The sequence below is a fragment of the Cupressus sempervirens genome, chromosome 10, assembly GCF_028749045.1.
Source record: "Cupressus sempervirens isolate cs-2001-9-10 chromosome 10, ASM2874904v1, whole genome shotgun sequence".
Taxonomy (NCBI): domain Eukaryota; kingdom Viridiplantae; phylum Streptophyta; class Pinopsida; order Cupressales; family Cupressaceae; genus Cupressus; species Cupressus sempervirens.
Window position 1 is genome coordinate 348,877,186 of NC_143127.1, and position 12,380 is coordinate 348,889,565.

At 30.2% G+C, this 12,380-nt stretch overlaps 1 protein-coding gene across 1 annotated transcript; it reads left to right on the plus strand.

The window, feature by feature from the left end:
* Positions 1–3,150: 3,150 nt before the first annotated feature.
* Positions 3,151–11,364, plus strand: LOC149534022 (bifunctional levopimaradiene synthase, chloroplastic-like). The gene is made up of 14 exons (XM_089803439.1): positions 3,151–3,336; positions 3,822–3,874; positions 4,464–4,776; positions 5,311–5,491; positions 6,050–6,267; positions 6,422–6,542; positions 6,941–7,053; positions 7,152–7,357; positions 8,255–8,367; positions 8,451–8,549; positions 8,853–9,068; positions 9,312–9,450; positions 10,495–10,743; positions 10,883–11,364. The coding sequence occupies exons 1-14, from the start codon at positions 3,201–3,203 to the stop codon at positions 11,174–11,176; spliced, it is 2,451 nt and encodes an 816-aa protein (XP_089659565.1). The 5' UTR covers positions 3,151–3,200; the 3' UTR covers positions 11,177–11,364.
* Positions 11,365–12,380: the final 1,016 nt, after the last annotated feature.

Consider the following 12,380-nt stretch of genomic DNA (forward strand, 5'->3'; position numbering starts at 1 on the left):
TAATATATTTTTTGTAAAAGAATTGAGTTTTTTGTTTGAAAATTTGAGATCTATGATCTATTGTGTAGAATCAAGTTCTTGTAAAAGAATTGAGTTTTTTTGCCAAGATCTGTGTAGATATTTTAGATCACAATAATTTAATGCACAAAATGGTTCAGAAGTTTACCAAAACACAAGCAAACATGAATCTGGTGAAGTTGTTGGGGAAACTCCCTTGAGAAAGGTTGAAAAGTCAAGATTATAATAATTTAATATACAAAATGGTTCATAAGTTTACCAAAATATAATCAAACATGGATCTAGTGAAGTTGTTGGGAAAACTCCCTTGAGAAAGGTTGAAAAGCCAAACTCAATTAACTAACATAGCATCACTAGTAGCATATTGTGATTCCAGTGTGTTTGTGATTGTTGCCATTGGAACATTATGGTTCACAAATGTTTGCCATTAGAAATATCTCCAAGTTTTATGGAGATAAGGGTTGAGTGAAAGAGTAGATCATTTTGTAGAGAATACAGAAGTGATACAGGAACAGGCCTATGGAGTTTTCTACTCAAATAAATATGAAATACATGATTTTTTATATAAAATACATAAATAAATGGAAAATGAGGAATAGAACTGAAATTAGAAATGAATTTTAGAGCCTTTAAACATAAAATGGTCTAAATATAACATAATTTTCTATTTGTTTAAGAAAGAATTTTGATTATGTATTTTGAAGTATTAGTTTTTATTTTGATTGAAATAAGAGATTTTCAAATAAAAGGTGATAATAATATAGTATATTATTTAATATATTATTACTTTGAATTACTCATTAAGATTTTGTAATGTTTTATTAAATTCATATATTTAATCTATTATTGTTGTGAATTAATCATCAAGATTGATATTGTGCTATTGAAATACTAGTAAAAAAATTAATGTTTTAGACATATATTTGATGACATGACAATTGAAGCAAAAGAACAAAGTTATGACTTACCAATAGTTAGATTCTACATTCCACTACGTAATGTTTGTTCCATTAAAATATGTTGACTTGAGAATAGTCAGATTCTACATTTCACTAGTAGTATAGCAAACAAGATGAGAACCAATGGTTGTGAATACATCATGAATATAAGAGTGGTGCACCTTAAGTTTGACCTATAATGAAGATCACTTTTAAAAGAGGGCTTTATGCAATTGAAAATCTTATACGTTGTTTATTGACTCCTTCCCAACAAATGGAGATTGAACAGTTTCTCACAACAAAAGGTAAATATGACTAGTCACAAATTAGCATTTATTTAAAATATGAAAAGCAAGTTATTATGAGACAATTTCAATAGACTAACATGCACAAAATGAAATTTGCAAGTATCCTGAATAGCTATAAAGACATATCAAGCTATAAATAATGGCAGTTACAAAATATACTAGTCAATATAAAATAAAGTGTGTAAACAAACAATGTATATGCATGAGTCTCATATCCAAGTACATTATGTGTGTCATATATGTATAATGAAATAATGTATATGCATTGATATGCTATAAGACATACTTTTGTTCTATCAAATTGTATAACATGATTGAGTAGATGCTTTGCTAATGTAAACTATTATTGAAATACAATGAAAAAGTGCACAACATGATTTATCCTATTGCATATCCAATGTATAAAACACTATCTAAATTGTTATTTATCATATGCAAAAACTGTAGGTACGAACTTTGACGCTTTGCGTCCTTGCTAGTTCCTGTCGAAGGTAGGAAACTATAGCATTCATTGCAATGCTATTTTTTAATTAAGTTGTCCAATCATGACCATTTATTTTTCAACAACTTTCCATTCTATATAATTCTCATGTATTTTTAGACTTAATTAATTTTATTATAAAACATTTATGTTGCAACCTACTACAATCATGAGGGAGCTTTTATATTTTTGTTTTGAAACTTGCTTTTATATTTTTATTTCCAAACTTTATAGCTAATAAGACAATATAAAATAAATAAGTGGGGCAATATATTTGACAAGTGGGATGATATATTTGACAAGATGTGAATATCTTTTGTATATTCTCATACATCTTATCTCAAGAAATTAAATGTTTTATCTAGGTGTTTGTTATTATTATTTATTTTGCAGTGACATATATGAAACTGACATTTTGAAGAAAGAAATGCAAAGCATGGAAATGAGGAAAATGAATTTTTATTAGTAAAATGTTTTATTTAGAAATGAAAATAAAGTGAGAAGTGCATAAATGTTCAAGTAGAATAATAGAGAAGAATGGATTTTTTAATTTTTATAGAGAAAATTATTTTTTCACTTTAAAGATTAAATGCGAAAACAAAGAATGCAACTTCAAAATATTATTTTTATAGAGTTTCCATATATTTGACATTTTAAACATAGAATAAGAATCTACTATTTTTTCACAATATTTGTTGTAACTCTTATTTTATAATGTGAAATAAATAAAAGATTTGATTTTATGAAAGCCATAGACTGCTAATAAAAATATTTTAATGTTAGAAAGCTACATATTTTTGGTTGTGAAAAAATAAATTAAAATTTTCTATAATACAATTTTTTTTCCTTAATTTTAATAAGATCTAAGAATATTTTAATTATGTGAGAACCTTCAAACACCTATGTTAATAAACGTTTGCAGCAATACAAGACTGAGAAACAATCAAGTTTGTTCAAAATGAAACTTACTTTATATTCTACTTTATATTCTGTTGAGTTGATTGGTATACTTATATGACATACATAACTTGTTGAAAAAATACATTAGCTATGAATAATGATTATCACCAATACCAACTTTATAGACACGAATGATATCTAGACATTAAATCAACAAATACCATAATGTTTACAGTTATGAGAGCCATTAATATTCACCTAGCCAATTTATGTATTCAACAACGTTAAATCAAAGAACTATAATGTATTATTCAACAAGAAGGCAATAGCTTTTACAGTTATGAGAACCATTAATATTCACCCAATGTAAATGCGACTGATTTGAGCCAAATTTAATTCCTCACCGAATTGTTTTGAAATTCCGACCTGGTTTTTGTGAAGTCATAATTTCAAAACCGGCAAATATGCCAAATTATATTTTTCTTATTTCATGCCAAGAATATGCAAGTTAAGCAAAGCTGTTGGTACCTTTGAATTTCTCTCTAAGCTGCTAAAATGGCCAAGATTGTGTATTCTTCCTTGGGACTCTTCTCTACCACTAAATATCTCCAATGGCGAACTCCATATCATACTGAAACACACCTTGTTCATTCTGACAAAAGGAGATTACTGTCCATTAGGGCTAAAATAGGTACGTAAGTCCAATGTTGAGTTAGATTGTTTACATCCCACCGAGAATAATTTCTTTTGTGGCCCAGATGCTGTAATCTCTAGTTTCGAGGATGAATTACAAATTCAATATGGAAATTACGTTCTAATGGTGAATTATATTTTTGTAATCTTAAAAATAAAAATTCACACAATCTAATTTAGAAATAGTTTTATTAGTTTCTGATTTCAATATTGTATGAGTTTGTTGTCATTAATATATCAGATTACACTATATGATTTATCATTAGAGGAAAACAAAAAAGAATTCATACAATTTAATGTAAAAATAGTTTTGTTAATTTTTTATTTTAATGTTGTATGAATTTGTTATCATCAATATTTCAGACTACATTGTATAATTTACCATCAAAATAAATATTAAAATATCTAAGATAAAATTGTATGTAGAAATCTGATAAAGTACTTGGAGCAATTTAAATTCATATTGATTGAATGTTATTGCAGCTTCATTGTCCACCCACAGATGTAAGCCAAAGGCGTATCCTTCATCTATGTGGGTAAGTGGTTTTATCCCTTCTGTGCTTCGTTTTCCATTGGATTGAAATGCTCAATGATCTAGGAGTTCTGTTTTTGTTTAAATATATATAATTGGGGAAACTAGTCAGTTGTAGCATTACATCTAAACTCTTAATTACTATTATTTTCTCCCTTCAATTACCACTATCAAAAAGCACTTATAACTAATTGATAATTTTTTAGTTTTCTTGGTTGCTAGTTGGTCTATGGGGTTCTTAGTGGCAGGTATCAAGTACACTTTTAGACCACCTCACACTCTACAAGTTCTACAAAGAATTCCCTAAATGCAGAAAAGTCTAAAGATTAGCTTTAAGCACTTCACTCATCTACTGATCTTAACCAAAAAAAATCTGCAAATTTCGATATACGGATTAAGAATTGTAGGCATCCTAAATTAGCCTCAGCCACTACTAGATTGTTTCACCTATTAGTTGATTTACGTTTTATATTATACAAATTAATTTTATTGTATGAAAAGTTGAATTTCTTCTAAACTCTTAGTTACATGTATAAAAGTATGCAATTGCTAATTTAAACCTTTGTTCATGGATGATGAACATATATTTTCAGGAAGCCAGTATTAATGATGAGAAACGCATAGAGATCTTGGTGGACGAGATAAAGGAGAAGTTTAATTTTATGGAGGAGGGTGAGATAAGCCCAAGTGCATATGATACTGCATGGCTCGCAAGAATTCCCGCCATTGATGGTTCTCGCAAACCCCAATTTCCCCAGACGCTTAAATGGGTAACTGATAACCAGTTAAGGGATGGCTCTTGGGGACAGGAAAATGTCTTCCTTGTGAGCGATAGAATCCTTAACACTCTCGCCTGCGTCATCTCACTCACCGTATGGAACACTCACAGGGCTCATGTTCACAGAGGTCCAATGTTTACTATCAATATACAATCTCTTTAAATTCAAAAGATTTTTAAAAGGTTTTTTTTAGAATGGAGTGAAGTCTAAATTATTCATTTTTCATTATTGTTAAGATTAATTATTATTATGATTCATTTTTTATTATTGTTAAGATTAATTATTATTATGAGTTAATCTCAACACAAAGTCAAAAAAAATTTCAGATTTGAATACATAATGATTTTTTTCATTTTTTTGTTATTTTCGACTACAAACTATGCAGAAATTTTCAAAAAAATCAATTATATTTTTCAATTTTTTGAAAATTGATCAATTTAGATGAATAAATGCCTCAATATTATTTTTAATTTTAATTATACAAATATTTTTAATATTAATATTTTGAATCATACTTTCTGATGCATTCAAATAAAAGAAAATAATGATAAAATAATGAAGTATGACATCAACATATGTAAATTAAGTACGATTTCTAAAAGTAGGCAAGACTTCCACAATCCATGACAATGTTTCATTTCAAAGAGTTTTGTTTTTACAGGCCTTGATTTCATCAGAAGACATGCAAAACGAATGATGGAGGAGATACCAAGGAATGGATCGTCTAAAATGTTTGAGATGGTCTTTACTGCATTGCTCAACGACTCCAAAAGCCTTGGACTCGATGTGGATGAAGATGATTTCAAAGGAATCAGTGGAAGGAGGGAGGTGAACACAAAAATGTATGTTTGAAAAAACTTCAGTATTAGTCATTCTTATGAAACAAATGTAAAATTGTAAAATAACGGAATTCATCATGCAAATCTTGCACAATTAATTTTTAATGAAAAATAATATTAAAATTAAAAAGTTAAAGGTGTTGTTTGGTAACGGGAATTATATTGGAATAGGCATTTGTAAATGTCTAAAATTTTGAAGTTTAGGAATGCAAAATCAAAATTTAGAGTATTACTATGTATTTCAATTTTGATTCTAAAACGAGCAATTGTTATTCTATTTATTATTGGAATTGCGATTTCTATTCTAATAGTTGACTAATTTTCAAAAATAGATAACATCATGGATTTTTTTTGAAAATCTCAATGTATAGTTTGTAGTCGAAAACAAAAAAAAAAAATTGGAAAACAATTGCTTTGTGAATCTGAAAAAAAAGAAAAGATTTTGACTTTATTTTGTCTTTGGTACATTTTATCTACAGATTAGTCTGTCTCATTTTTTAATCCATCCTTCTCATAAATGCCATGTGTTGATGGTAGAAATATAATCTTTAACTTGTGCAGGATTTCTGTAAAGCGCCTTCATGTCGTTCCCACTGGTGTTTTGTACTATTTGGAAGGTGTGCAAGATTTAGTTGATTGGAAAGTCATACTTAACCTGCAATCCAATGATGGGTCTTTCCTAGGCTCCCCGGCATCTACAGCCTGCGTCTTCCTACATACTGGAGACAAGAAATGCCTACAATTCTTGACCACCCTTCTTTCTAAGTTCAAAGACCATGGTAAATTTTTGTAGAATTATGAAATGCACAAGTTAATATGAGCATAGATGAGCACAAATGATTTTTTAAATTTTTTTTTGGTTTTCGGTATATTTTGTCTGAAGATTAGTCAGTGCCTGCACAAAATGCACTGAATTGAACTTGGATTTGGCAGCACCATGTGTGTATCCAGTAGATATCTGTGAACGTCTGAGAGCAGTTGACAATGTTGAGCGTTTAGGGATTGACCGCTATTTCCAAACTGAGATCAAGAAAACATTGGATTATGTGTTCAGGTGAGTCAATGATATGTTATTTAGAATCGAAAGTACTAAGCTATTTTTGATCAAATGTAACTTATTACTTTCATTAGAAAGTAGTTTTTTGATTCATTTCGATCTAAAGTAGTCAAAGAAGTAGTGTCTATTGAAAGTTTTGGACTTTGATAGAAAGATTTGGGAGTAATGGAAGTACTTGTTTGATTCGTTTTGATTGAAAGCAGTCAAAAAAGTAATTTCTATGGAAAATATTGGACTTTGATAGAAAGATTTGGGAATTTATCTACTCTTCTTTGAAAATTTTTCTAAACTGTAACTCACTATTGTGGACTCACAGTCTAACTAAACTGTCTTAAACTATCAAGAGAGATTAATGTTAAAAAACAAACTCGAACCTAATAATAGGTACTTAACAGGTACTGGGATAAAAGAGGCTTGGGCTTTGGAAGGGAGAGTGTTGTTCCTGACATTGATTGCACAGCAACTGGCCTTAGACTTTTGAGACTCCATGGCTACAATGTTTCATCAGGTACATCATAGTAAAACCCAACCCAACTGTTATAAAAATTGGTGAAGGATTCAAAGCTTTCTATTTAAAATTTAACTGCTAATGTTTTCATGTTGCAGAAGTTCTTGAAAATATAGAAGTTGATGAGCTTCATGGTGGGGGACCTTCAGATATGCTGAGCCTGTACAAATGTTCACAGATAAACTTCCCAGAAGAAAGATTAATGAGAGAGACGAGTGCCATGGCTAAGGCTTTCCTATCTGAATGTATTCAAAGCAATACCATCTCTCGGGATCTGGATGTTACGAAAAATCTTCGCGAAGAGGTGTAAATTATTGTAAAATGAGCTTATTAGTAAAATTATGTAAGAAATTCTTTAGTTATCAGTATTTGAGATGGAGTAGTATTGGGAGAGATGAAATTCTGGTCCTTCATATATTTGAGTATCACCTAGATGCAATGAGTTTTGAATGTTGTGAGGAAGCAAAAGTATGCAAAATGCTTCATACTCTAATCTTGAGAGGATTATGCAAATTTCAACTTGAGTATCATAAAGATTTGGGAAAAAGCATAAAAGAACAATCAACAGTGATTACCAAGAAAAACTCCACCCTCCAAAACCCCCATAATGTATTATCAGATGAAGAAGATACAATACACTTGCAACGCAAATTCTTAGAGGGGCATCACCTCAACTCAAGCTGGAGGGACTACTTATAGCATTCAACCTTACAAACAAAATTCAATGATACAATTTGGAAACCACTTTTGGTTTTCTAATACCATGGGCTAAACCACTATTCCAAGTGTTGCCCATTCTTGACATTTACATTTCCAAGATGGGAAAAGAAATAGATTAAAATAGCATTCCTCTCCAAAACTTTGTTCCCTAGTTTAGACTCTCATAAAAGTTTGAAATCATCTGTATTGTAAAAATAGGCCTCCTATAATCTAATAGAACATTTTAACAACACATGCACCTTTTTCCTATGCATAAACATGTGAAAAACAATCAAAAAATTTTGTAATAATCTTAAAAAGGACTGCAAGATTTTAACACATGTTTTTCAAAAAATGTTCGATTCTTCTCATATAAAAATATGAATTCCTGTGGACCACTATTCATAAAACATAAATTAATAAATTTGACTAAAAATCTGATAATTGAATCATCAATTTGTTTTCTTACAATGTCTCTTTATTCATTGGTTGGTGTATGTAGATTGAACGTGCTCTAGACTGTCCCTGGCACACGAACTTCCCAAGATTGATGGTCAGATATCACATTGAACACTTTTCATGTAACCAACCATGGATGGAGAAGACACTGTATCAGTAAGCAATTAAGTTACAAAACAATTTCTGGGAATTTTAGAAAATGATTTTCAGTGCACTAAATAGAATAAATTGTATTTCAGAATGCCCAATTTGAATGACCAGAGATATTTAGAACTGGCCAAACTGGACTTCAACAGAGCGCAGGCTTTACATCAAATGGAAATTCAAGAAATAATCAGGTATTTCATGTACTGAGTTTACATTTGTGTGAATAACTGAGTTGTTTAGAAAATGAAGATTCTTTTTCAGATTCATGAAAACACAGTGAAATTTTTTCAAAATTTTTGTTGTTTTTTATTACAAAATATATAGATCTTGAAAATCAAATATTGAAAATTTCATTGTGTTTTCATTTTTTTGAAATTTAATCAATGGTGCAATTTATAGAGAGGATAGCCACTTCCAAAAAATTATATCAAACATTATCTATGGATTGTGAAAATATGTTCTGAACTGTATTTGTGTGTTTGTGAATAGTAAAGATGGTACAAGGGCTGCGGTTTTTCTGAGCTTACATTTACTCGACATAGACAAGTGGAAATACACTTCACCGCTGCATTAGTGATGTTTGAACCAGAATACTCTGCTTGTAGAATTGCCTACACAAAAGCAGCCTCCCTTCTCATAATTCTGGATGACCTCTTTGATGCCCACGTTTCATTTGACCAAGTAAAGTTATTTACTGAAGCTGTGAAAAGGTCAGAGTGATTTTCTTTTAGTTGATCGATTATGCTAAAAAGGTTAAATAGTTAAAATTGACTTTTTTTTAAAGCATAATTTCTTTCTTAGTATGTGATGTTTAAGATCCTTTCACAGTCTAGTCTACAACTAGTGTACAGTGTTGGTGATTCCTTATCTGCCAATCTATCTATATTGAGCAACATACATGTCAAATGTTTTCATTCCGTGTTTGATATGGTTTTCTCTGGTTGAGCACTTAGATGGGATTTATCGCTTTTAGACTACTTTACGACCGACATGAAGATCTGCTATCTAGGTCTTTACAATACTGTAAACGAATTAGGACAAGCAGCACTGAAGGCTCATGGGCGTGACATGCTGCCCTACCTTCGCTCAGTTGTAAGTATACATATAATGCTTTGAGCTTTAATGTTAATTTTGGTTTACTTCAAAAAGAGGAGTGTGTAGAATTTTCAGCAAAGATCTAGTTATGAAGAAGAAAAGAGTTAAAAAACATAGATCTTAATGAAATTCAATTCAATAGTCGATAATGATTGATTGGATTATGCACATAGTGTATGATTTATACAATAGTAAATCACTGTTTAAAAGAACAAATTATGTTGAGGAACATGTAGCTAATATCAATAATGATGGAATAAAACTGACATCACTTCTTAGACAAATATCATACTGTTTAAACATGATAGGTTTGATTCTTAAGCTAATGTTTTAAATAGTCAAAATTGACTTTATTTTTCAAACTTAATTTGTGTGTGATGTTTAAGGCTGGCTTGCAAATACAAGTAAGGAAATAAGTGAAATCATGAGAATCAATCACTATTATAAACATGATTAAAACTAAAGCATTGTAGATCCTACTGAACTAAAGTCCAAGGTAATAGGGTGGAGTTGGTTTAAAGCAATTAAAACTAGATATTTAGCAACAACTTACTTTTTAATTCTTTAAAAATATTTTTAAGTTCAAATGAGGTTGAGTAAATGGAGAGTGGTTTTATATAATTTCCTAAGGTTGGAAAAATTAAGACTAATTTTATGTATAATTCAAAGGTAAAGAAAGTAAAAAGATTCACAAAGTTTTTTCTTGGACTCTGTATATGTAGATTGTTGTACCAAACTTATATCTTATTTTTGAAGAGAAAATTTGTCTTAGGCCGAATAGAAGACTCGACATTTGAGCATGCATTAAGTTTCCTAAACATATGTGTGTTATTGTCTTTTTATAATTGACTATTATTTATTGTTAGCTAACCCAGAATACTGATTGTTATAAATCCAATAAAGTTTCTCCTTCTTGACTTTATTGTGCAATTATTCTATCACAAACTTATAGAAATTAACATTTAGTAAAATCCACCAATAGAAAGTTCTTATTCTTATTATTATACATCTCTATCATAATCCTTGTGTTATGGGCTTTAGTGGGAGGACCTGCTATCATCTACAACAAAGGAAGCTGAATGGGCACATGCAAAGTGCATGCCACCATTGAAGGAGTATCTTGAGAATGGGAAAGTGTCAATTGGGTTAGCAGCAATCATCTTAAATTCCACATTTTTCACAGGAGAGCCTCTTCCTGATGAACTCCTCTCTGAGTTGGATTTTCGAGCACCCTTTCTCAATCTCGTATGTTTGACAGCGCGTCTAGTGAATGATGCTAGAACTTTTACAGTGAGTCTAACACAACATTAATTCTTTGTTAAAAATAGCTTAAACATCACACAGTAAGAAACAAATTAAACTATAAAAAATTAGTCAACTTTAAATACTTAATTATTATAACCACCAACCACTTATCCTTTTGATGTAGGTTGAGAGAGATCGTGGTGAAGTGGTATCTTTCATTCAGTGCTGCAAACAAGAGCATCCTGAGCTCACAGAGGAAGAAATTCTAAGTCTTCTATTTGATTTCAACGAGGAAAGTTTGATTGAACTGACTTATGAGTTTTTAAAGTCAGGAAAGTTACCGAAATGTTATAGAAAGCTTCTTTTCGACACTGCAAGAGTATGCCAATTCATTCTCAAGAGCAATGATGGTTTCGGGGCATCTGTCCATGAGATGCAAGAGCAGATCAATAAATTTCTTGTTGAACCGGTCACTTAAAATGCTCCCACAACATTTGTCTAGCAATGTGACTTCTTATCAATGTATTGTTTGTGGTTGCATTCCTTTGCTAAGTTGATTTGTTCATCAAACTTCTTTGTGTTGTTGGAAGGTTTAGGAATCTAATAGGGACCCACACATGCACTTCTTCCACTTAGAATCAAGGATAAAGCTTTGAATTTGAATAAGTGCATTTTGTGTTTTTATATAAATATTTGTATATTTTCAATAATTTTTAATATGAAGCATTGCAAAGGGTAAAACACAAACAAATTCACTTGTTTTAAAATATAGAAAATCAAACAAACATAAAGTGAGGCCATAAGCTTGGGAAGGCCCAAACATTGGTGTCCTCCTTTTTGATACTCTTAAAACCGTTTAAATTAGATTCTAAATTTTCGAGTAATAATTGCCATCATAAATATTAAGTGAAATGCTTGTCATTGACTTTTTAATTCTCAATCTTAATAAATTGGTTTGTTAGTATATTGTTGGAATACATAAGATTTAAAATATAGAATTGTGGGATTACATTTTCAAGATCTACATAAAAATTGTGACAAGACTTTTAATTTCTATTGTGAATGATAATTAGATTGAGATGACACAAGATTAATTTTGTCTACTATTAAACTAGTCAACAATGCATGGAAAATTGATATAAAATTCATAACAGAAAAGAGAACAATATGCATCACTATTACAAGGGTTAAAATTTTGTGTAAGAAACTGTTTCAAGAAATAATCCAGCAAAAACAAATAATCATGATTATGTTATTTAAAACTAAAAATATTTGAAATAATAAATTCTAAAAATAACCTCATTGAAATAATATACCTCATTTTTAATGTCTCATACTATACACTAAGAAGGTTCTATAGGTTCTTCCCACTATCAAGCCTATTCTTGTGATTCCTATTTCAAATGATGCTATTATTGTTCTTGTAGGTAATGTGGTGGCTAGTTTGGATGTTATTGTAGGTACTAGCACTAATTCTATTTCTACAGGGTTTCTACCAATAATGGTTATTTGTGTTGGGTTTCTATCAATAATGGTTCTATTGTTGTTGTTCTGTCTTTTGTTGTATTTATAGCTACTAGCCCTATTGAAGTTTTGATTGTTGGATCTACTACAATAGATAAGCTTATTCTAAATTCGCTAGAGGATTTTTCATTGGTTGTGGAGGGACGTATCCCAAATAT